The sequence below is a fragment of the Hyla sarda genome, chromosome 2 (genome assembly GCF_029499605.1).
Source record: "Hyla sarda isolate aHylSar1 chromosome 2, aHylSar1.hap1, whole genome shotgun sequence".
NCBI classification, from domain to species: Eukaryota; Metazoa; Chordata; class Amphibia; order Anura; family Hylidae; genus Hyla; species Hyla sarda.
The window spans coordinates 430,859,531-430,885,780 of NC_079190.1; the positions used below are offsets into that span (position 1 = coordinate 430,859,531).

Genomic DNA, 26,250 nt, shown 5'->3' on the forward strand with positions numbered 1-26,250 from the left:
TTCAGCCCTAGTTTCTATAAACGTAAAGATATTGTCTGGGCAAAGCTCGTTTTTTTAAAGTGACCCGGCTAATATACTTACCAATCCTACTCCCCCCTGCTGCCAGTTCCCTTATTGCCCAGTCTTCTGTGCCATCCTCTTTTTTATTAATTCCATGGCACTGACGTTACATGCGAGCAGGAAGTGCCAGCTCAGTGACCGATAAGAATCGACAGCATAGAGAACCAACAGTAAGGAGGAATTTCCTGTCCGCACAGAATGTCAGCGGAATTAGTGAAAAAAAAAAAAAAGGATGGCAATTATGACTGATCAATCAGAAAACCAGCAGCAGGAGGAAGGGGGGTAAGTATACCGCTTTGTTATATTGCCTGTTATATTTGTTATATGGCCACCATGCACATTATATACTCCATTGACTCTCCCAAATATCTACCTGACACAGGAAAATTAACTTCAGCAAGGCTGAATACAATGGCACTAATATAAAATAGAAATTAAATTAATAATAATCTTTAACTCATGAAATCATCACAAAAAGACCAGAATTTTCTTCATGGAGAGGATTTATTATACAAAAGTATAAAGGCAATCAGCTGCCCCTCCCATCCAATACATTAATTCTTCATTCAACAGAGATCGTTTAGACAATAAATAATTAACAACAAAAATAAGAATAATTCAGACACGCTACATGATACGGAAGATGTGAGTATCAGAGCCTTCTCACAGTGTTACAGCATCCACAATGTTTTGAGATAAACAGATTACTATTACTCCAGATATGGCTTCTCCGTCAGCCCTACCATATTTTGACAGCACACAGCAGATCCTAATCATTTTTGGCACTTACATAATAATCAACATGGAATTCATTTCTGGGGAGTAAGAAATTCAACTTTTTGTTCCAGGAATTTTTTATTACCAAAAATTTTCATACTGACCTAGAAAAGAATCTGGGAATGTCTGACCGAAATGCTGGTGTGTGTTATATCTCTTCCAAGTCGGCAGATCACTAAAGGAATCTGTCACACTGAAAATACAGATTAATCTGTAGTCAAGTCGGTGGTCCTTCTGAGTAATAGATGACACTCTATATTCACACTTAGACACAGATATCTGTCAATAACTGAGTAGGACCGCCCACTTGACTACTTTGTCCAAAGTGAGCAGAGATCTCTATCAATAAATGACAAGTTTTCCTGGAACTCTTCCCACAAAACTATATATCAATCTGCTCAGCTCCTCCTGCTCTATATCATGTTGCCTGCAGACTGGACTGTAATTCAATGTGGTGGGTTTCCTTTAAAGGTTGTCCTTAGGATCTTCTGGCTCATTACATATATACATGGTTAAGTGCCCATAACTTAGAAAAATGAGGAAAGGAAACAAACTTGTTATATCTTGCCCTTCGTCATTACAATAACTGAATTAATGTCAATAATATGGAGAATTCCTCTAAGGGGTTCTTGCTATGTATGCACAGTTACAAGCATTGTTCTAGTGGGAGGAACAAACTAGTATTTAGGAAAAAGCAGCCATTCATTGGAAATGTAGTGGAAACTCTGGAGCACCAGAATAATACACAAGAGGCACTGACTTATATACACCGATCATGAATTCAGTCCACTGAACGGCTGCTTTATTTCTTTGCTGAATTTCTCAAAGTATTTAGTCTGTAAAATCTGCTCAATTGTTTCACGCCATCCCTTTAGCCTGAAGACATATAAATGAAGCTTGGTGGGCTTGTAATAACATGTAAGTGTATCCAATGCAATAGAATAAATGTTCGAGATCTATTTATTGGAACAGACCAGTATTTTATGTAATAGTAAAGTCGGGATAATATGTCACATTTTCTGCCACATTCATGAACACCTGGATAACAATATAATCTAGATTTTCAGACTGGATAGAGGGACAAATCCGGCACTGACATCACTAGGTGTCCAATTAACACGGTACTGGAGACAGTCCGAGCCGACCTGTAATAATCTGGTGCGGTGGTGCTCAGCCTTAGATAGCATTGACATTCAACAACAAAGAAGAGATGAGAGACGGCACTCACCATCCAGGGAAATGCTTTATTCACAATGTGTGAGCATAACTGGTACAGGCAGGTCTGGCGGTGCGAGAGCGGGGGCGACTGGTCGCCCCCGCTCTCGCACCGCCAGACCTGCCTGTACCAGTTATGCTCACACATTGTGAATAAAGCATTTCCCTGGATGGTGAGTGCCGTCTCTCATCTCTTCTTTGTTGTTGGATAATCTAGATTTTGTTTCTTGCACCAGTAGCCAAAATGGCAAATACTGAAACACATCTAGATCACAGGCTACAGTCGACAGACACACTGTCCTAGTGAACAGTCTGATGAGGAGTCAAGTAAAAAAAAGCAGCCTTTAGAGTGCAGGTCATGGGTCCACCCTAATGAAACCAGAATCAGAACATTTTTTCAAAAGTAAGATTTAAAAAAAATTCTAATATAAAATCTAGGTCACTACAGGGACGACAGTTACACTTGTGATATTCTATGTACAAGGTAACTTCACTACGGCAGGAGAGGCCTATAACTCAGTGCTGTGCGCGTCTCAGTTAACTCACTGTCGGATTTTATTCACTGAAATGTACAGAGCTGCAGGGATCACATTAGACACGTCACATGAAAAAGAACATTCTCATCATACAATAATCAGTAACAGAATACCCCAGCTAAGAAATCACAAGAATCAATTCCCAACGCTGTCCATTACATGGCATTATCAAACAGTCAATTACAAAACAAGTAAAAAGGTTATAAAATTCGAGTAGAAAATGTTGCTGCGCAGAATACAAATGGACCGAACCTGGCGGCCACACAGGGTGACAAAGGGCCTCAAGACACTCCTCCGTTTGTCATCTGACGTGCATGTTATCGGTGTACTTATTGGCTAATGTCTTTGTTTAATAAACCCTTGGTTGGCAAAGTAGCCACTTAGGCTAAGATTTCCATGTGCTTCCATGCACAAGATGCCAGCACCACAAACACTCCTGAGGTAGACCCATCTCTGTTGTATTGCCTGGGAGGGTACACCTCGTAGTCCTCTCCTCTTGGTTAGACACTTTGGCTTTATGTTAGCACCTGGACTTTAGTTTTGCTCTCCGAATGACAAGCTCTTCGGTGCTGACCTCACAGACACCACTAGAACCTTTTTTCTTTTTGCAGCTCGGACAAAAATTATCAAATTCTCCCCTTTCACTACAATATTCAGCAGTCTATTGCACTGTAAGTTCACACAGAAAACTCCTGTATCGGGAGATGTTATGAAAAATCCTCAATAAAGGCCTCCCATTTGTTGCCATCGAAAGATGCCAGGTGACAAAGTTAGTCTCATTTTTGCAGCAGCTGTTCCACTGTTGCCAAAAGAGAAGAAAAAAGGTGAACTTTTGGTCACGTAGATTTTAGAAATTCATTTTCGTCATCACAAAAAAAAAAAAATTGTGAATGGTTTAGAATACCATCTTCCCATCTCCAAGGCTTCACAGTTGACTTGGTCATTTAAACACAAAATAAAATGTACACTTACTGGAGGACAAAATATCTGCACCTTTTTTGTAACCATCTCCCTTGTTCAAGCTAGGCCATCTTAGGTAGTGATACAACTCAAGAACTGAAACTGGAGAAAACACTACTCATTTTAGTGTGAAAACAAATCTCCTATTATAGATGTCCAAAAGTTTTTAAATTATGCAATTATTTTCTGGGGAATATCCACTGATGCTCTAAGAAATATAGCATTATCACGCACATAGTTGCGTTTTCGTATGTCCTCATGAGAGATAAACTTAGGATATCCAAAGCCAAGAGTGCTTTCATCCAGTGAATTTCGAAAGCCACTTGGTTTCTGGAAGTTTTTCCAGTTTGGGTCAGGGTTAAAGGTCTCTGTAATGTTCTGGGGTTTGGACAAGGAAGGATCACTTTGGTCAAGTAACGAAAACGTGACACGATACGAGAAAGGCCATTCTAGTAGGTTGTCATACTCGCCGGGGAGGACTCTTATATAAACTGAAAGGTAGGTGCCCTCACCGCTGCCATTTCCATTTATGAATGCAGAGACTTGGAGCTTGTAGCCATATCTATGAGTATAAAAGGGTGGGCTAAAGGACTCATAGTTGCCCCGGACCTTGGCTTCCTGCAGTTTGCGGGAATAGTCACTGATCTTCCATATAAGTATCCCTTCACTGCTCACAGACAGCTCCTCCACCTGCTTCCTCAGCTCTAGAATCTCCTGTCTCTGTCGGCCGACCAAAGAGGACATCATACTAAGGTGGGCTCTCATATTTTCTTCTAGATGTCTGCTCATACCAATCTTAGGGCACTAGTAAAAAAAATGGAGGAAATATACATTATTAGCTTCAAAAGTCTACAATGTATTTCTAAAATGTACTTCATTTACACCCATTTCTTCTTAGGATATATTCACATGTGGCAAAAAAAACTACAAAAAAAATACAAAAACAACAACTGCAACTTTCCCATTCATCTGAAAGGGGCTTGCAGAAATCCATGCACATACTGGGTATGGAAACATTGTTGCAAGAGATTTGCTGCATGTGAATATACCCTAATGGGAGCATAGCCAAACCGAGGACTACATTGAACTCTTACCCTGTGTTTGCAGCCGGATTCCTTAAAAGGACAAAGTACTAAAGCAGAACTACAGCTTTCCTTTAAATGTCCACTCAAGTCTTCTCTGGCGATGTTGGCAATGCCACACTGGTTGGGACAAGAGACCGGGTACCGTGGACACTGAAACTGGTGACTCTGCAAAAATGAAAACACAGCAAAATCTGTAAAATACTGTAAAGACTGTGGAGTGTGTAAGTAAAAATTTAGTAGCACTATCCCCAAGGACTAGCAAATTGTATATATATGATATTTTAATGAATGTAACCTTATGATCGCAATGATGGTTACATGCAGTCACTGTCAAATACATTCTTAGAGTAGGGTTACACTGCAGATCTGCTGGTGAGCCGACCCTTAGTGTGCCTCCAGCTGTTCCTCCCTGCTCGCAGTGGCAATCCGCAGCTCCGAGCAGTCACACAGAGGCTTGCGAGTCGCATGTGCTCGGCGACTCGCACAGTGATTGGCTCTGAGTGACTGCTCTTACATTCTTCCTTTTTTTATAATGAAAATGAAATGTATCTGAAAAGAAACTGCTAAACCAGCAATTCATAAATAATTGATGTAGGTAAAAGTAATTATGGGTTCCTATAATAAAATTAGCAATGGGACCCTACTATAGTATGGACCTTCGGCAGCACTTGAGCTCAGAACATAATAGCCTATTATTTGGAGCTCTAATCCAAGCCCATGAACCACATGAACAAAGACAGTATTGGAATAGTTCACCATAATTTCACAGTACAGGCATAATGCACAGACTGATGTCACAACAAATGGTGTAAATGTACATAGTGGGGTGACAATTCAGCAATAATGCAGCACAGGATTAATGTGATGATATCATTGTGTACATTATCCCTATTCTGTGAAGTCACAGGCTAGGCATAATGCACAGTCCATGGATAATATACACAGTGATATCACTGCACAGGAATAATGTTATGAGATTGTAGTGTATATTATCCCTATTCTGTGAAGTCACAGTCCATGGATAATATACACAGTGATGTCACAGCACAGCCAGCACATACAAAGATAGTGCACACAGTGATGCCACTGCACAGTAATAATTTACTTTTTCTAGGTCTCTCACTGTTTTCGTTTTTTCATGCCCTCCATCCACTATCTGCACCTTACATCTGAATGGGGGTGGGCTCCTTTAATTTCTGGCCACCAATGTCCCAATAGAAAGAGGTCCTGATACACACTTTGTATGTACTATGTTCTCTTTAGCCCTGTTGGTAGACCTCTTTGATGCACTACAAACCTGTGTTTCACTTAACTGGAATAGAGAGGTAATTCCCAGTGAGTTTATTGTATCACTATCTATGGATTTATTCTGATTATCCAGGGATTTATTTTGATATTCTGCCACATTGCAGTCGAGAAAGAAGTAGGGCTGGGCGGTATACTGGTTCATACCGAATACCGAAATTTTTGTGCTGCACGATATTAATTTTTCCCATACCGCAATACCGGTTTGGCCCCTCCCCCCTGGGAATGAATGAATTATCAGCCCAGCGCAGCGCTGTCCCCACATTGGGGAACTACCGTAATCATATGTGGCCCACTAGCGCTGTTCTGCTCCCCCCCACCAAATTATGTTACCCGCCAGCGCTGTTCTGCTCCCCCCCCCCCCCAATGATCAGCCCAGCGGGGCACTACTCACATATGTCACCCGCAAGCACTGCCCTCCTCCTCTTTGTTGCGGCCGCCGGCGCTGGAACGCTATACTGTACGCCAGTGGTCTCCAACCTGCGGACCTCCAGACCTGCGGACCTCCGGAGTTTTAGTTTTGCAACAGCTGGAGGTCCGCAGGTTTGAGACCACTGCTATACGCTGTATCCCTATGTCCGGGCTGCAAAAGATAAACAAAATAAACTTTGACTTACCTACGTCGGCCTTACGCTGGGGACGGGAACGTCTGAGAGCCGTCAGCCGAAGTTTATTTTGTTTATCTTTTGCAGCCCGGGTATAGGGATACAGCGTACAGCAGTGGTCTCCAACCTGCGGACCTCCAAATGTTGCAAAACTACAACTCCCAGAATGCTGGGAGTTGTAGTTTTGCAACAGCTGGAGGTCCGCAGGTTGGAGACCACTGGCGTACAGTATAGAGTTACAGCGCCGGTGGCCCCCAACAAAGAGGAGGAGGGCAGTGCTTGTGGATGACATATGTGAGTAGTACCCCGCTGGGCTGATCATTAATTGGGGGGAGCAGAACAGCGCTGGCGGGTAACATGATTTGGGGGGGGGGGGGGGGGAGGGGGAAAAGAAATACTGTTATGTACCGTGGAACCGCCATAAGCTAAAAAATACCGTGATATACATATTTGGTCATACCGCCCAGCCCTAGAAGGAAGTTTTCCCTTGGTATGGGGCAATTGGCATCAGCCTCATAGGGGGTTTTTGCTTTCCTCTGGACCAACACAGTAGGGATATAGGTTGAACTTGATGGACTCCGGTCTTTTTTCAAACTATTAACTATATAATATATTTATCTTTCATTAAAAGGGTAATTTATGCTGGAAATAGCGCTATAACGTCAATGCAGTATTAAGGCAATGACATACATCCTCATTTACATACAAAGCATATGTTCCCATCATTACCTGGATAGTGTCAAACACAAACTCCTTGCTGCAGTACGGACACGGCTGAGTACGCTTGGGGCACTCGGCCAGCGAATGCTGTGACAGTACACGTCTCATCATGCGAGCGCCACACTTGTTCTCACAATACACACTTTCTTGGGGACAGGAGCCCTGGTGATCCTAGTTCGGCAAAAAGAACAGAATGAGTTAATGCAATGAAAAAAGCCTCTGTAGACTGTGATGAAACGAATGAGTAAGATGTAGTCTGCGTGAAAAAGAGGAGAGGCATTTAAATGTTTGACACAGCTAATACATCAAAGATTATTGCTCTAAATTCTAAATGTGTAAGTCATTAGCTGAAAATGTGAACTATAAGACTGGATGCAGAGCTCCGGCAATGTGGCTGGCATGACTAGGAGGATTATTATTTTTATTTTTTTTTAAAGAGGATTTTGAAAATTGCCTTATAAGTAGATTGAGTTAAATAAAATGTAAATGCTGGAATGGTAAAATCGAGATACATGGAAATGAGCAATAAACAGACATTACAAAGTAAAGCGACAATTACACCTAAATCAATAGCAATAATTATACTGTATACATCACTGTGTAAATGCTACAGTAGTATAAACAGGAGATATTTCCACCATCCAATCAAAGAGACAAGGCAGGAGTAACATTGTTTGACCACATACGTCAATATCCACATCACCTGGCTGCTCAGAAGTCTTTTGCCTTCATAATTTGAATAGCTACTTAGCCTGAAAATGACAATATAGAAAAGCAGCCATCTTTTGACTTTATGCTTTAATGATGATCACAGACCTAAAAATTTTTAGCACATTAGGCCAGTTTTGATGGCATCTCCCAATATCAAATCTACTCTGGCCTGCTAAAGGCATTAGATTGTGTGCAGATCCTGCTAATATTGGTTGGATCTGACGCCTGATATTGCAAGACTATAAGAAAAACCCTGTTGCCTGGATACCTTATGTATATGAGGACCTCCACGAACAGCAGATATGGGGGAAAAGGGGATTTAGGAATGTTAGATTACAACATAACCAACCATTGTTCCTCTTGATATATCTCCTAGGACTGTATCTACCTTTTCCAGCCCACCGGAGCACCTGAAAGCTGAACTAATTTATGCAGGATAAGTCATCAACTGCCGAGCCGAGAAGTTCATGATTAATCGAATTTACTGTAAGTTCGCTCATCTCTAATTCTCACCTTCCCACTATAATAAATGTTTTTCTGGTGTAGTCGGAAACCATCGCATTTGTATAGCCAGGTTAACTCTATGAGATGAGGATCTACTTTTGGATTGGAAGAATGGTAAATAACGTTTTAGCACTTTTGTATCCAAGCACACTATTCTGATAGACATGTCAGAGGGTCAACATTCGAGTTGGGACCACCAATTGACCTGCTTGGCCAACTGGTGGTCCTTACTCCCAGATCACCCATGGATGTTGACCTTCTGACATACTGTATCTATTAATAGAAAAATATACTTGGATACAAAAGTGAAGCCCTTGTCTTCATTTTCAAAAGGGAGATGGCTACAAGTAAAATTAAGGGCCGACTTGCATCAGTGACATTTGTAGCTCCTGGATGCCTCCTGATATGACATGTCTGAAAGTATATTAAGGGAATCTAACTGGAAAACCTCAACTATCCAATTTCCACAAAGTAGCCCTTGTGGGCACAGGCAAAGGTCTAGAGTAGATGACTCTGAAAGCACATTGTGGCTACAGAGCTGAACAGATACCATTTACGGGGCTCTCACCTCATAGACCTCTCCTGTGAAGTCATTACCACAGAATTCACAGCGAACCTTGCGTTTTGGGCAGTCATGCTGCATGTGTTCTGGCAAATCTCGGCGTATGAGTTTGGTGCTGCATCGGTTAGGACAGGGGATCACATTGAAGGCACAAACGTTAAGATGAGTCTATGGGATGAAAAAAATTATACATTAAATAACCATACCTGTTATGAGATTTCACATTACCATTGTGATTATGTGGAAAGAAATGAGCCTGAAAAACTAACAAAACAAAATCCTTTCCATGTGCTGAAATAGAGATACTGTAGGAAAGCCTATTTTAAATACAGTGACCCCCCCGACATGCGATTGCCCCGACATATGATCAAATCGACATACGATGGCCTCTCAGAGGCCATCACATGTCGATGTCAGCATCGACATACGATGCTTTTATATGTCGGGGCCATCGCATTAACTGCTATCCGACAGCGCAAAATGCTTAAGCTGCTGTCGGATAGCAGTGTAATGTGCCCCAGCAGGTTCACTTACCTATCCCTGCTGCTCCAGGTCCTCTCCGGGGTCCGGGCCTCGCTTTCCGGCATTGTTATTAAGTAGCTGCGCACTCCATCCCGGCGCAACAACGTAATAATGTCACCAAAAAGCGAGGCCCGGACACCGGTGAAGATGCAGAAGACGCCAGACGACCCAGAAGAAGGCGCCGGAGCAGCGGGACAGCATCGGGAGCCCCTGGGAGACCATCGGGAGCGGTGAAGACGCGGTCCGGAGCGGCGGGGAAAGATGAGTATTTAATGCACTTTTACATTGCACGAATCCCTTAACATACGATGGATTCGACAAACGATGGGTCGTTTGGAACTAATTACCATCGTATGTTGAGGGACCACTGTATGTCTATTTCTACACCAAGAAGTACAATAAAACATCTTGGTGTTGAAAAGTGGTCATCTACAGCGATGGTCTTCCCAAAGAAAATGACCACTATGCTTAAGGTATGGTGGACTGAAAATGCCTCACATGAAATATAATCTGGATAAAAAGGTGTTCTTGTCAAAGAGTTGGTCTTTTGGCGAGGTTTTAATGTTTAGAGAAGGTGCTAATGTTGTTAATTGCCAGTAAAATTAAGAACAGCGAGTTAAACCCTTAGCTGGCAGAGTGTAAAGTCAGAAGTAAATTACTTAATAACACTTCTGCATGTCAGAGCGCTGTAGCCCTGGGTCATAGTCTGATGAACTTATCAGCTCCTTCTTATAATTTTATAATTGCCGAGTAATGTAGACAACTCTGCTCAGAGGTTCTGTCGTGTTACGTTCAGGTAGTAACCGTCTAGGCGGGACTCACTGCCAAGAGCTTTATGACCCAAAAAGTGTTTATCGAAACCGATTACAGTGGTCCCTCAACATATGATGGTAATCAGTTCCAAATGAACCATCGTTTGTTGAGGGATCCGTGGAATGTAAAGTATAGGACAGAGGTCCCCAACCTGCAGACCTCCAGATGTTGCAAAACTACAACTCCCAGCATGCCCGGACAGCCAACGGCTGTCCGGGCATGCTGGGAGTTGTAGTTTTGCAACATCTGGAGATCCGCAGGTTCAAGATCACTGGTATTGGAGGTTATACTCACGTGTCACCACCGCTCCGGACCGTTACCATTGCCCTGGATGTCGCCCTTCATCACTGTCGCCGCGTCCCCGACGCTCCGGGAAGGTCTCTGCTGCCTGGGAACGTCACTCTCCGCCGCCGCCATCACGTCACTATGCACGCCGCTCCTATTGGATGACGGGACGGCGCGCGCGGCGACGTGATGACGACGATGGAGAGCGCCGGCGATGCAGGGGATCCCGAGGAGTACGCTACGGAGCCCCGAGGACAGGTGAGTGATAGTCAGTGGACCACATGGGGCACCGTAAACAGCTATCCGGTGGCAGCTGAAGCAGTCTGCGCTGCCGGATAGCCGTTTATGCGATGGCCCCGACATACAAAAGCATCGTATGTTGATGCTGCCTTCAACATGCGATGGCCTCTGAGAGGCCATCGTATGTTGAAATCATCGTATGTCGGGGCTATCGTAGGTCAGGGGGGGGGGGTCACTGTACTAGAAAACCCAGAAGTAGAATTTTTCAACTTGAGGCTGAATTGATATTCAGAGACCACATTTTTTTTTTATACGAGTATTCAGCAAAAGTAAATACATGCCCAACAAACATTTGAATAAATACATTAATAGTGATGTGACTACGGCCATGTGGTCACCCATAACCTCACCTGGAGTTGTTTTATTTGCCCGCTCCAGCGGCACCCCTCTTCACTGTGTATACACCGAATGGACAGACTGAGGACTTGAGTTTCCAGCTCTCGATCTGGGTAAATCTAGAGATTTAGGAGACCAAAAACAAAAAGGAACTTATAAGACAAAGTGAAGAGAGAGGGGAATTTTAACCAGTGAATGCATTCTATATACACACACAATAGCTGCATTTTCATCAGGGTTGCACCTGCTATACACCAAGTGTGACCATCATGAGTAAAGCCATTGGCAATTGTCCTTGACTATGTGTAATAAAACATATGACAGCTGCCATCTCAGCTGCGCCCAACTCACTCAACAGGGCATTTGTCATGGAATGCCACGGAGAGAAAAGAAAGTTATATTGTGTGAGGACATTCCATCTTCCGTACTGAGCACGTGTGACAGGAAGAGTCTACACGAAGCACGAAAAAAACGGCTAGCTTTGTTTTACGCCTCCTCATGAACAATGCTAAGCTGGACTGACAGAATATATTCAAATCTGCCATTCAGCCTAAAAACTGGTACACAGAAGCATAGGTTCTCCTCTAATGCAGTCACCACAAAGGCCCTTTTCTCCCGTGCATCTCAAAACTGTACTGACGTTGCTTTATCTACAGTCTGTGCTGGTTTGGCTCGGACGCAAGATACAAAAGCGTGGTTTATACTCCTGATGGGGCTGCATTTAAAAAGGCGCCTGGAACAGACAGGCATTGTTGTGGGACGGAGAGTCTCTCGGGCTCAGCATAGTGGTTCTGGAGAAGTTTTCTTTGGCAGAAGCATCATTGGCCGGCACGGGTAGGGGCTATTTTGGTAGACAGATACTTAAGTAGAACAAAATTGACTGCTATTATGCAAAAAGATGTGTAGAACAAAATTTACTGCTATTATGCAAATAGATGTGTGTTCCCCTTCCGAGACAAACTAAATCTTCCAGGGACAGAAAACAACCTCTACTTTCATTGGAGAAGAGTTATTTGTCTTGTAATAATAAGCTCCTTTAGTATTAGCTTTTTTTTTTATAGCAAAAACCACCTTTAAAAGTAGTCACCAGTGAAACGTAAGACTAGGGTGGAGATTTATCAAAACCTGTCCAAAGGAAAAGTTGCCGAGTTGCCCATAGCAACCAATCAGATCGCTTCTTTCTTTTTTCAGAGGCCTTTTTAAAAATGAAAGAAGCGATCTGATTGGTTGCTATGGGCAACTCAGCAGCTTTTCCTCTGGACAAGTTTTCATAAATCTCCCCCTAGGTTAAAGGGGTACTCCCGTTGAAAACTTTTTTTAAACTTTTTTTTAAATCAACTGGTGCCAGAAAGTTAAAACAGATTTGTAAATTCCTTTTATTGAAAAAAAAAAAAAAAATCGTAATCCTTCCAGTACTTTTTAGGGGCTGTATACTACAGAGGAAATTATTTTCTTTTTGGATTTCTCTGATATCATGACCACAGTGCTCTCTGCTGACCTCTGCTGTCCATTTTAGGAACTGTCCAGAGCAGAAGAAAATCCCCATAGCAAACATATGCTGCTTTGGACAGTTCCTAAAATGGACAGCAGAGGTCACTGTGGTCGTGACATCAGAGAAATCCAAAAAGAAAATCATTTCCTCTGTAGTATACAGCCCCTAAATAGTACTGTAAAGATGAAGATTTTTAAATAGAAGTAATTTACAAACCTGCTTAACTTTCTGGCACCAGTTGATTTAAAAAAAAAAAAAAAAAAAAAAAAAAAGCTTTCCACGCGAGTACCCCTTTTAAGCTTTTTATGGAAAAGTGGAGTAATGAGGGTTACTAATAAAACCCAGCTTTCCCAGGACAATAGTTTCCAGATTAAACAATAATATAACCCCCTTTAGTATCGCAGTATGAATAGGTATAGTTGGGGAAACACGGGTGATAAACTTTGTAAGAGCTGAGATGGAGGTCACATTGGATAAGATAGGATGGAACTATTAAATAGCTTTCACTTGAAACACTACACAGAATAACTCAAGGACTTCTATTCAGTGACAAACTAACATTACTTATATCCGTGCATTTGCTGGCTGATAAGATGGCGACCATTATGTTCTGTTTGATTTGCGGTGACATGACCGGCAAGGTTAACTGGAGCGTATCCATTAGGAAGGTAAACAAGTGCACTTCCCTTTACTGGTTCGCAAATTGTCCTTTACATTATAGTCGTCTTTACCTTTGCATAGTCCAGGGGTAGTTGATCTTCTGGACATTTGAAAACACCTTCACTGCAAACAAAAGAGAAAGTAAAAGTTAACAGGGCACATCAGGAGACTACGTCGGCCATATCTACCAGTACGTTATAGATTATATACTGCGGCAAATGATATAAAATAAGTAAGGCCAAAGCGCTAGGCAGGGATATCCATCTAGGTCCCAGTTACTAAACTTGTCGGTCGTGTGTTAAAGGGGTTATCCAGGAATATCAACTGGCTCCAGAAAGTTAAACAGATTTGTAAATTATTTCTATAAAAAAAATCTTAATCGTTTCAGTACTTATGAGCTTCTGAAGTTAAGGTTGTTCTTTTCTGTCTAAGTGCTCTCTGATGACACGTGTCTCGGGAACCACCCGGTTTAGAAGAGGTTTGCTATGGGGATTTGCTTCTAAACTGGGCGGTTCCCGAGACACGTGTCATCCGAGAGCACTTAGACAGAAAAGAACAACTCAACTTCAGAAGCTCATAAGTACTGAAAGGATTAAGATTTTTTAATAGAAGTAATTTACAAATCTGTTTAACTTTCTGGAGCCAGTTGATATATATATATATATATAAAAAAATATAAAGTTTTTTCCTGGATAACCCCTAAGAAAGCTATAGTTACTGTGCATGCATGTAATTGTGCATAAACGTGCACTTTCCTACATGCAAACTTATATTGAGAAGATATCACAAATGCTGAATTATTTGACTTATTACACGTTGCACATTACATGCTGGGAACAGTAAATGACATTTCATTTACCAAAAATAGAGACATCTCTCTCTCGCTTACATAGTGACAACATAGTCCCCAGGGCTGTACACAGACTGCGATCACTCAACATCAGTTCCTGTCCCCAACCGGGCTCACAATGTCATTCTTTCCATCCCATACAGGGACAACATCATATATCTAACTGTACAGAGCAGTGTTTCCCAACCAGGGTGCCTCCAGCTGTTGCAAAACTACAACTCCCAGCATGCCCGGACAGCCAACGGCTGTCCGGGCATGCTGGGAGTTGTAGTTTTGCAACAGCTGGAGGTACCCTGATTGGAAAATACTGGTATGAATAGAAACATATATCAAGTTTCTAAAATAAACTATATTTAAATGCACCAAACCTTCCATATGTTTAGCGCAGCTTAAACAGAATTAGACATATGTTACTGGCCACCACATATGTGGGTCCTGTCCCCCCCCCCCCCCTTCGTGGGCAAATACAAATTGACAGCCACAATCCAGCTTTGAGCTCTTTCCAAAAAAATGCGCAAGACAGGGGAGAACTTATTTATAGGACAGATAATGTTTAGCGGCCAAAAATTCGCTTTGAAATAACCCACAGCCATAATCCTACTTCCTCGCAGCAGAGAGTTTGGTTTTCATCTTTTTTTTTTTATCAAAGAAATGACTGCACGGATCGGGCGTACTGACTATTAATAAGGTCAAATGTGCGCCTAATGTACGGCAGCGACTACATCAGACAGTTGGCCCCTAGGCCATTGCAATGTAATAACAAGTGCATTGGAGGAGACGTTACCCAGAGATAATTATAAGGAACTTATTATTATTGGAAGTTATGTAAAATTAGTAGTGCGTGAAAAGCAATTCGGCATGGCATAACCCCGAACTGGAGTTATGAGGCGCTTCAGAGGCAGTATGGGCTTATGACATCACTATGGGGGAGACTTATCAAAACCTGTGCAGAGGAAAACTTGCCCAGTTGCCCATAGCAACCAATCAGCTCGCTTCTTTCATTTCTAACAAGGCCTCTGCAAAATGAAAGAAGCAATCTGATTGGTTGCTATGGGCAACTGAGCAACTTTTCCTCTCACAGGTTTTGATAAATCTCCCCCTATATGTATTCCACAACAGTGTGTAGGCAGATCAACTCCTGTACTATCCTTACACCAGGGAAACGAACACTAAATGTTGTCTCCCCCCAAATCACCCCTATGGTTTAGGTCAGTGGTCTTCAAACTGTGGCCCTCCAGATGTTGCAAAACTACAATTCCCAGCATGCCCGGACAGCCGTTGGCTGTCCGGGCATGCTGGGAGTTGTAGTTTTGCAACAGCTGGAGGGCCACAGTTTGAAGACTGCTGGTTTAGGTCATAGACAAGTCACATGGGAGTTTTTATGGCAGGAAGCACAACAATTAAATTCATACTGGACCCAAAAGGTTATAAGTAGCCGGAGTTTTCTGTTTCAGTCAAAAAATTTTGAGGGGTTATCCACCATAAATTGATTTTAGTAGGTACCTGGCAGACAGTAATGGACATGCTTAGGAAGGATCTGCGCTTGTCTTGGGGCTAAATGGCTATGTTGTGAGATTACCATAACACTGTGGCTAGCTTTTTGTGAACTGGTATTTCCTGTTTGAGTTTTCTTCTTTTGCCTACAAATCCCATAATTCCATTTTCCTCCCTCCCACACATCAGCCCCCCCCCCCCCACCCATTGAAACATAAATGAGCTGTAGCCATTCAAAAGACCTGTGGTTTTCAATCAGGGTGCCTACAGCTGTTGCATTAGTTGCAGATTGATCCCTCTCCCACCAAATGATCACTCCACCCATTGAAGCAGACAGGCTCCCTGTCATCAGCTGACTAGTGAGTCAGGTCTCGGCCGCATTGCAACCTGGGAAAAATCTGAGACAGCAGTCATTTGGTATGCTTTTAAAAATAAATATTGGGGCGAAAATCACAGAAGAATGGTGAGAAAACCGTCACACACAGGTATAGACACTATATTATGAACTACACTAACTTTAAAGCCCCAGTAGCATAGTCAAATAAAAAAAAAATCCTGGAATACCCCTTTAAGAATCCCACTAAAAGAGTTATATTTGGGTTTGCTGAATAATACTCCATATGGCTGCCAGTAATACCAGGGTTTGTCGCCCAGTTTACTAAATGCCAATTTTTCAATATTAGAAATACATCGCTGGCAACTATTTTCATGTATTTCCTTGCAGCAGTGTTCCGGACCTACATATACGTTGGATTTGAAGGCAGCCAACATAAAGTACTCTAAGTCTGGGGCAGTCTATAACTATTTTTTGCATGTCCTTTTAGTTGCCCCAGTGCCCCAATAATAATCATAGTTACTTATGACACTTGATCCCCAACCCTGTTTTTTTTTACTTTTTTCTTTACATACTGTTTCTTGCTGTTCTTCTGCTACCCTGCAGTGTATTAGGGGCGGTTCATCACATTTTCAGTTATACATTGGGATACCATAAAAAAGTAAATTCAATGTATACAGCAGAGTGTATCGGGAACCGCCCAGTTTAGAAGCAAATCCCCATCGCAAACCTCTTCTAAACTAGGCGGTTCCCGAGACACGTGTCACCAGAGAGCACTTAAACAGAAAAGAACAACCTTAACTTCAGAAGCTCATAAGTACTGAAAGGATTAAGATTTTTTAATAGAAGTAATTTACAAATCTGTTCAACTTTCTGGAGCCAGTTGAGATATATATATATCATTTTTCCTGGAATACCCCTTTAACATCTACTTGACCATCCTCAATTAGTGGTCTAGCATTAGATGGTGATCTACTTTTTGGCCACCACTTCCCAGTCTACCAACTGGATTGAATGGTTGGGTCAGCAACATATATATAACACAGGAGTAAGAACTCACATCTGCAGCACTCGTCTTTGATCCAAACTTTATTGACAGCTACGACAGACAACAGCCTGTTGTCTGTCGTAGCTGTCAATAAAGTTTGGATCAAAGACGAGTGCCGCGGACGTGAGTTCTTACTCCTGTGTTAATTACCTCTGCTGCTGCTGGTCCGCTCTTGGCACCGTCTGGATCCTGGACGGCGATCCTCCGTGTACCTGCCAAACCCCACTGAAGATGGCATAGAAGCAAGGTAGTGCCAGTGTAATTCTTCTCTTTGGATTTATATTTATTATATATATATATATATATATATATATATATATATATATATATATATATATATATCTCAAGATAATATCGTCTGAATACAAGCTCTGGTCAGTCATTTCCATCAAAGGAACTTGAATTTTAATGATTTCCGGCAAGAAATAGGTGTTTGCCATAATAAAAAGGTACAGGACCGGCAACATATCAGAACAGTATCTCACCATTTGGACACACTTGCAGCAGTTTAAGCCGTACAAGCGCTGGACTTTCTTACAAGCGCCGGATGACTCAATATGATCCCAATTACAGAGCACATCTGGGCTACGTTGCAGATGCTGCTATGATCTATGTTGCCAGCTGGCAGCCATAGACCTTAGTCCTGAACTCTCTCCCCTTTCTTGTAACTTCCTCCCTTCATAGGCAAATACTGTCCACACTGCACCACTGTGCTTGTTTGCTTTACACAATGGGCTACGTGTACATAGCTTCTCCTCCCGGCTGCATCATGCGATTCACAAGCCCCAAGTGGATACCACTCCATTGTAAAAACAGGGTGTTGTAAATAGCTCTCTTATTATTTGTACTCTCCTTAGCCTTTGCTAATGAAAGCGGTATGTTTTCTATAGTGCTTTGGTTTTTTACAATTACAGTATGTGACAACTTTGCACTGCACATGTGTTTGCACTATTCCTGTGAAAAGGGTCTTCTACAAAAACTCTTTATGTTCTAATGTAATACCCCATTACAGAGATATCACAATGTACCAACGAAAAGTTTAATACAGCGGTCCCTCAAGTTACAATATTAATTGGTTCCAGGACGACCATTGTATGTTGAAACCATTGTATGTTGAGACCAGAACTCTATGGAAACCTGGTAATTGGTTCTCAAGTCACCAAAATGTCATCCAAAAATAGGAAAAAGTGAGAATTAAAGAAAAATAAGTAGATAACTAATATAGATAAAGCAATTCCTTACATATAAAAGTAAGAAAGATCTGCTGGGAGCTGTAATCACTGTCTAGGTCAGTGTTTCCCTAGCAGGGAGCCTCCAGCTGTTGCAAAACTACAACTCCCAGCATGCCCGGACAGCCAAAGGCTGTCCGGGCATGCTGGGAGTTGTAGTTTTGCAACAGCTGGGGGCACCCTGCTTGGGAAACACTGGTCTATGTAGAAGACAGGAGCTGGTCTATGTAGAGGACAGGAGTAGAGGACAGGAGCTTCTTCAGGGTCCTGTACATGCTGGAAGTTGTAGTTTTGCAACAGCTTTGGGCCTGCTTGGGAAACACTGGTCTATGTAGAGGACAGGCGCTTCTTCGGGGTCCTGTACAGTACACACAATGTCCTAAAAAAGTAACATGGAGCCGCCCTCACCTGGTGTCCAAAGGAGAAGCTAACCCTAGTACAGGTTAAGTGTACAGAACATGTAATACCTCCCTATACTATAGGGGGTGTTACCAGACATCAGTCAGTGCATACGCTTCAGTAATACAGGGGTTTTACCAGTGAAATGTCCATTCTGATTGGTCAGTTCTTCCGGCCATTGATAAGTTTCGCAGATCTGGACTGTCTGTACATTGTATGTTGAGTCTGGTTTCAAGTTACAATGGTCCAGAAAAGACCATTGTATGTTGAAACTATTGTATGTTGAGGCCATTGTAAGTTGAGGGATCACTGTACATCATGCAACAAAACTAAAAACCTGAATACGAAAATGTGCAATGTGTCTTGGCACCTAATACATTAATGTACGGCAGGAGGTCTGCCGCAATGTCTCTCCCCTGCTGCCTATAATACCCCACAAAGCTAATATTTAACCTGATCCCTTGCAGAGAAAATAAACAATTGCACAAAGTTACCATCATGTGAATGGCCAACTACAAGGACGCTCGGGTTACTGTAACTTTAAAGCAAACACTTGCATTCTTTTTTCCTCTTGAACTGGAACAGAGTTCAGTCCTCAGAGAGAATTTTTCTACCCACCTCAGAGATCAGAAGCCGAGACCAGAAAACCACAGCGATGACAACACCGGGACCTGAAATACCGGCCATAAAAAGGAGCAGCGGTCGGCACAGTGTAACAGCCAGAATGCGCAGCATTAATATACTAAGCACACCTTCACATCTACTGTCAGGGGAATAGGGCCCTTCCTGAGCATGTCACTTTCTAGATATGACACACTGCAGCTAACTAAGCACACCCAGTACAAAGGGCAGATGAGGTAGATTACACCAGTCAGTCATTTGGAAAAGACTTGCTACATAATATGCAAAACCTAATTTTCGATTAAGTCAGCTTCATTGACTAGTTAAAGGGATTATCAAGAAAACATTTTTTATATATATATATATATATATATATATATATATATATATATATATATATCTCAACTGGCTCCAGAAAGTTAAACAGATTTGTAAATTACTTTGTTTTTTTGTAAAAAAAAAAATCTTCATCCTTTCAGTACTTATGAGCTTCTGAAGTCGAGTTGTTCTTTTCTGTCTAAGTGCTCTCTGATGACACGTGTCTCGGGAACCGCCCAGTTTAGAAGTGAATCCCCAAAGCAAACCTCTGCTAAACTGGGCAGTTCCCGAGACAAGCAGAGATGTCAGCAGAGAACACTGTTGCCAGACAGAAAATAACAACTCAACTTCAGCAGCTGATAATTATAGAAAGGATTAAGATTTTTTAATAGAAGTAATTTACAAATTTGTTTAAATTTCTGGAGCCAGTTGATTATATTCATATATATATATATATATATATATATATATATATATATATATATATATATAAATTCCTGGAATACCCCTTTAATGAGACCCTTAATTTACTCCTTTTTTATTTAGCAATGTTTTGTAATCTGGCAAAAAAAAAATGCAGCAGTACTGGCTTTTATCAGGTGAAATGTTTATTATTATCATCATCAGGTGAAATGTGTATTATTCTAGTTTTCTAGGAGTCAGGGCTTCGGGGAAAGGTGTCATGATTCTTCCTCACCTCCACTGAACAGCATTAAAAGGGAAAGGAAAATATGTGGCTCAGTAAGAGATGGGTCAGTGATATTTAGGCTAGGTTAAGACTACGGAATCTCCGGGCAGAAAATTTCCGCCCGGAGATTCCGAGTCCGGCCAGCACCGACTGAATCAGTCGGTGCTAGGACTGTACGGACACTTCAGTCTCCAATAGTTTGCAATGTGTTCCGCGAGTATTTCCGCCTGAAGAAAGAGCAGCGCCATTCTTCAGGCGGAAATTTCCAAGCGGATTTTTCCGTTCACAAATTCCGAAGAGTGAATTTATGAACGGAAACCCATTCACTACACTATACATTTTAGTAAGCAGAATTTCTGCCTGCAATTTCAAAGAGGAATTGCAGGCGGAAATTCCGTAGTCTGAACCTAGCCTAAAGGGAAAGGAAAATATATGGCTCAGTAAGAGATGGGTCAGTGATATTAACTCTTTAATAAACCATAGAATATAATGTCACAAAATATTATGGAATGTTTTATTGGAAGTCTAAATGGTCAATGAGAGATCTAGGAACTATACAATAGTATAGAGGCATAAAAGAGACATAAATGGTGTGTAATTGATACATAGTAGGAAATTGCATTTCTCCATTCATTTATATCGGGTGACCTATTCAGCAACATCTTACCAAGATCATCACATCGGATCCTGTCTCTGTTGTTGCTCATAAACAAAGCTCAGTATGTTATTGGAATGTGGAAAAATGACACACTATTTTGGCGCTTACTGGGTCAGGAGATGGAGTAAATGATGGCAGATGACTCCAGATTTAGGGTGAACAGCATTCTTTTATTGCAGTTTAAAAGGGTTGACAACGCGTTTCGAGGGGGTCTGCACCCCTCTTCCTCAGGTCAGGACGCCGGGTACAGACAGACATGGGCTGCTGCTGCTTCTTCTTCTGCCTTAAGGCTGACTACAGTGTTGTGCCTGGAGCACAACACACCCAGGTGAGCAGTTATATATTACACACCTATATACACTGCCGCCACGAGGTAAAAGCACAGGGTGCGCCGGTGCACGTCCCAATTTTTTCTCCATACATAATTGGAATGTGGAAGGAGCAGAAAGAACCCGAAAGAAAAGCAAGCAAACACAGAGAGATCATACAAACTCTGTGCAGATGTTGCCATAGTTAAATTTGAACCCAAGACCCCAGCACCCCAAGGCAACAATGTCAACCACTGAGCCACCATGCTGCACCTAGATAGGGTACTATAAAAATTGATGATATCTTGCTCTTTATAGATGGCAGAACAGTTGACCCGTAAGCCCCATAACTGTGAGCGTTAGGAGACTGTGAGATGAAAACAGCAGATGTAACATACTCTTCTGAGTCCTACAATACACACATCCTCATCGGCTGTGCCAGGCAGCTGCTTGTCTCCACTCCCAAAAATGCTGTGGGAATTCTTCTTTGGAATCTTACACTTTCGCTGAGAAGGGCCAAATCTTTTTCCTGCCAATCACCTGCTGTGTGACACTGGGGGCTCACCAGTGCAACCATGACATAAGGGAATACTTAGGCACCTGTCCTATAAAGCGCTGAAAATACAATTCAAGGACATGGAATAAAAGTACCGTATATACTCCGAGTTTTTCAGCATGATTTTTCGTGCTGAAAACGCCCCCCTCGGCTTATACTCGAGTGAACTCTCCGTCTGTCAATCCCTTCTCTGTGGTCTTCAACCTGCGGACCTCCAGATGTTGCAAAACTACAACTCCCAACTCCAGTTGTTAGTTTTCTACTCACCTCCCCTCGGTGGGAAGGAAGGGTGAGCTGGTCCGGGCCATCTATGCTGCAGGGACCGTCCAGTAGGGACGTCTGTGCGCCACAGACGTACCTGCGCATGAATGTCCCTGTGCGTCATCGTTAAAGGAAACGTCACTAGTCCGGGGTCGGCCCAGAGCGGGGGGGGGGGGTCTGGATGATGACGAAGGCCGCAGTGGTCTTCAACCTGCGGACCTCCAGATGTTTCAAAACTACAACTCCCAGCATGCCCGGACAGCCGATGGCTGTCCGGGCATGCTGGGAGTTGTAGTTTTGCAACATCTGGAGGTCCGCAGGTTGAAGACCATTGAAAGGGATTGACAGGCAGTGATGATGAAGGGGGGGGGGGGGGGGGGGGGGATTATGACATGGGAGCATGATGTATTTCCCACCCTAGGCTTATAGTCGATTCAATAACTTTTCCTGGGTTTTTGGGGTGAAATTAGGGGCATACGGTAAGCTGTATGCACTGCTAAATATATGTATACCGTATGCAACGTTAGAACCAAAAAGGAGCTACATGCATGGGCCAACATATATGAAGACAAGATACTCCAGCACAGTATTCGGGCACAACCTTTGTTAATATGGGCGCATTCTTCAGCCTTTGTTCTTCAACACCCCTCCCTTTTTAATACAAGCATCTCCCATCCTGAACCGTTTTGCTAAGGGCGAGACAATAAACAGACGATGTAATTGTCGGTTATCTCTCGGTTACTCCTATAAGTGAATAACATTCGTGCACATATGTCTGCAGAGTCTTGGGGAGGATAATAGTAATAAGTTCAGATTAATTCCCCTAGGCAAGTCAAATGCTAACAATATTGTGAAGCCAACAAAGTCCTGAACACCTTCCAGGATGTGTCAGAGAACAAGTAGATGACACCCAGGGGTCAAGTCCTGTGAAAAAAAGTAGGGGAACTCTTCCACTAAAGGGCTAGTCCTGCAGAACTCCTGCTAATGGGAACGGTGTTCTTGCTGTAAAAAAAAAAAAAAAGTGCAGGAACTCAGTTCCCATGTGTTCCTGCAGGACTTGAGCCCTGATGACACCCCCTCCCCTCCCCCCCCCCCCTTCTGCATAGCTAACCACCTCACTGCCAGGGAGATCTAACTATACTCTACTACTTATATGGAAGGGGCTATGTACAAGCTTTCTGGTATACCTTCTGGAGGTTACATACATGACTAGGTTGTTGGAATTCTTTAAAATAAATTAATTCCCACGATTGTATATAAAATAGATGTTGGTTCTTCACCTCTTCCATGCATTGTCCTAATAGAAAGATGTCTGGAAAGTCAAGGGTTTACCAATGTTTTAAAGTCTAAGTTCACACTGCCATTGTGCTCCGACCCGTTCTGGGTCTGTTCGCTTTTGTTTGTTTTTTTGAGCCGGACAGACCCAGAACGGGTCAAAGCACAACTTACAATGCTGGGTCCCGACAGATTTTATTGACTTTATTGGGTCCTTTGGGGATCCGGGATTTTACAGGAGTTGAGCAGAGAGAAGAATGTAGGACATGCATTATTTTTTCTCATCTCAACTCACGTCCTTCTGATGGACTGACTGATAGCACTCACTTTACCGGAGCGCAACGGCAGCGTGAACAAGCCCTAAGGCAAATCCACAACAAAATATACTTGTGTTAGGGCTCGTTCACACTGCTGGTATGCTAAGGGGAGCTCAGTCGGTCAATCCGTCAGAAGGATAGGAGTTGAGAAAAAAAAAAAAGATAGTGGATGTCCTATTTTTTTTAATCTTCACTCAACTCCTGTAAAATACCAGACACTTGGCGGACCTATTTTAAAGGAGTATTTGTAAATTACTTCTATTAAAAAATCTTAATCCTTCCAGTACTTATTAGCTGCTGAATACTACAGAGGAAATTATTTTCTTTTTGGAACACAGTGCTCTCTGCTGACATCATGACCACAGTGCTCTCTGCTGACATCTCTGTCCAATTTAAGAACTGTCCAGAGTAGGAGAAAATCCCCCATAGCAAACATATGCTGCTCTGGACAGTTCCTAAAATGGACAGAGATGTCAGCAGAGAGCACTGTGGTCATGATGTCAGCAGAGAGCTCTGCTACCATTTCCTCTGTAGTATACAGACCCTAAAAAGTACTGGAAAGATGAAGATTTTTTAATGGAAGTAATTTACAAATCTGTTTAACTTTCTGGCACCAATTGATTTAAAAAAAAAAAAAAAAGTTTTTCACGGGAGTACCCCTTTAAGTCACTGGGATCCGTTGGTGTCCGTTGTGCACCGACTCGTTCAGGGTCCATTTGCAAAAAAAAAAAGCCAACCGGACCCTCAACAGGTCATAGCACAATGGCCAAATGAAGCCTTAGCCTTACATGCAGAGTTAAAGGGGTACTCCACCCCTATACATCTTATCCCCTATCCAAAGGATAGGGGATAAGATGTCAGATCGCCGGGGTCCCGCTGCTGGGGACCCCGGGGATCGCTGCTGCGGCACCCCGCTATCATTACTGCTCAGAGCGAGATCGCTCTGCACGTAATGACGGGCAATACAGGGGAGCATCATTACGTCACAGCTCCACCCCTCGTGATGTCACGGCCCACCCCGTCAATACAAGTCTATGGGCCCCTCCCATAGACTTGCATTAAGGGGACGGGCCGTGATGTCATGAGGGGCGGAGCCATGTATTACCCGGCCCCTGTATTACCCGTCATTACGCACAGAGCGAACTCGCTCTGTGCAGTAATGATGGCGGGGTGCCGCACCAGCGATCCCCGGGGTCCCCAGCAGCAGGACCGCGGTGATCTAACATCTTATCCCCTATTCTTTGGATAGGGGATAAGATGCCAGGGGCGGAGTACCCCTTTAAGCCTTTAAGCCTTGTTCTGCATCTAGTAAAAAAAATCTACAGCGCTTCAGCAATAAGGGTGGAGACCCACTTTCCCATTTTAATTTTGGGTACATGAAATGTCAGTATGTATGACGCTTAGGAGGCCTAGCCTTATGTCTAGCCCAGTGTTTCCCAGCCAGGGTGACCCCAGCTGTTGCAAAACTACAACTCCCAGCATGCCCGGACAGCGTTTGGCTGTCCGGGCATGTTGGGGGTTGTAGTTTTACAACAGCTGAAGACACCCTGGTAGGGAAACATACACATTAAAGGGACCTATCCGATTAAAAGTAACAGAGCCTTTGATGTTTTGTAGGGGGGCAGATAACAGTATACATTAATATAAAATATTTGGCAAGTTCTATATTAGTCTACATGTGTATATATTTGTTCATATATACAGATTGTTTTAATGCAAAATCTATCATTTCTTTTGTTTCTCCCACAAAAAGTGTGCACTTTGGACCAATGACCTAGTGCGAGCTACCTCAGCCCCGCACAGCAGCCAGATAATGGTGTCACGGGCACAGCCCCAGCCAGAAACAGCCGTAGCAACACGGAGCGCCAATTACGTGTGTCAGAGGCAGAGACTATCCAGAGAGCGGAGACAGAGGATCCATTTAATGAGTCCAGAAATAATAGTGACCTTTTCAACCCAAAGTCGTCCAAAAGATTACCTCATCCCGTAATGTACTGGCAAAACACACTACAATAAAGGAGTATGTTTAATGTACACAGCTGGTTCGGGAATAACTTTTGTATTATGGGAGCGACATGGCGGAGGATCAGTGCTATGTTAATAAAAAAATAATAATAATAAAATGTATAGGATCAAATATTTCCCCCGAGATGCAAAAACGAATCATCGGGCCGAGGCCTTCCCTCACCTGTCAGTATGACGAAAACAAGAGTTTTCCATTCAATTACATTAAAGAGGACCTATGGTCATTTCTAAAATCTGTATGTAGTGGTATGTATAGATTCCTTAGAGGGGCTGATCACATACACTTTTATGGATTGTCGATACGCCCAGGCCCGTTGCTACAGGACAGGCAAACCAAGCAATTGCTTGGGGCCCCGAGCTGGCTGGGGGGCCCCGAGCAGAGCCGGTGCTTGCCCGTCCTGTAGCGACGGGGCAATTCCCC

At 42.8% G+C, this 26,250-nt stretch overlaps 1 protein-coding gene and 1 long non-coding RNA gene across 2 annotated transcripts in view; one reads left to right on the plus strand and one right to left on the minus strand.

Annotated features, from left to right (window-relative positions):
* Window positions 1-2,199: 2,199 nt before the first annotated feature.
* The window catches only part of TRAF4 (TNF receptor associated factor 4), a 43,557-nt gene continuing 19,506 nt past the window's right edge, over window positions 2,200-26,250 (minus strand). Inside the window, exons 2-7 of the mRNA XM_056559084.1 lie at window positions 13,520-13,571; window positions 11,311-11,415; window positions 9,047-9,208; window positions 7,273-7,434; window positions 4,643-4,798; window positions 2,200-4,352 (exon numbers count right to left, since the gene is read on the minus strand). Of these exons, the coding sequence (XP_056415059.1) occupies window positions 3,720-4,352; window positions 4,643-4,798; window positions 7,273-7,434; window positions 9,047-9,208; window positions 11,311-11,415; window positions 13,520-13,571 (1,270 nt within the window). The 3' untranslated portion in view covers window positions 2,200-3,719. The remainder of the gene's footprint in view (window positions 4,353-4,642; window positions 4,799-7,272; window positions 7,435-9,046; window positions 9,209-11,310; window positions 11,416-13,519; window positions 13,572-26,250) is intronic.
* Window positions 17,293-25,876, plus strand: LOC130356916 (uncharacterized). The gene is made up of 3 exons (XR_008889035.1): window positions 17,293-17,421; window positions 21,267-21,415; window positions 25,558-25,876. It is a non-coding gene; the product is annotated as an uncharacterized LOC130356916 (long non-coding RNA).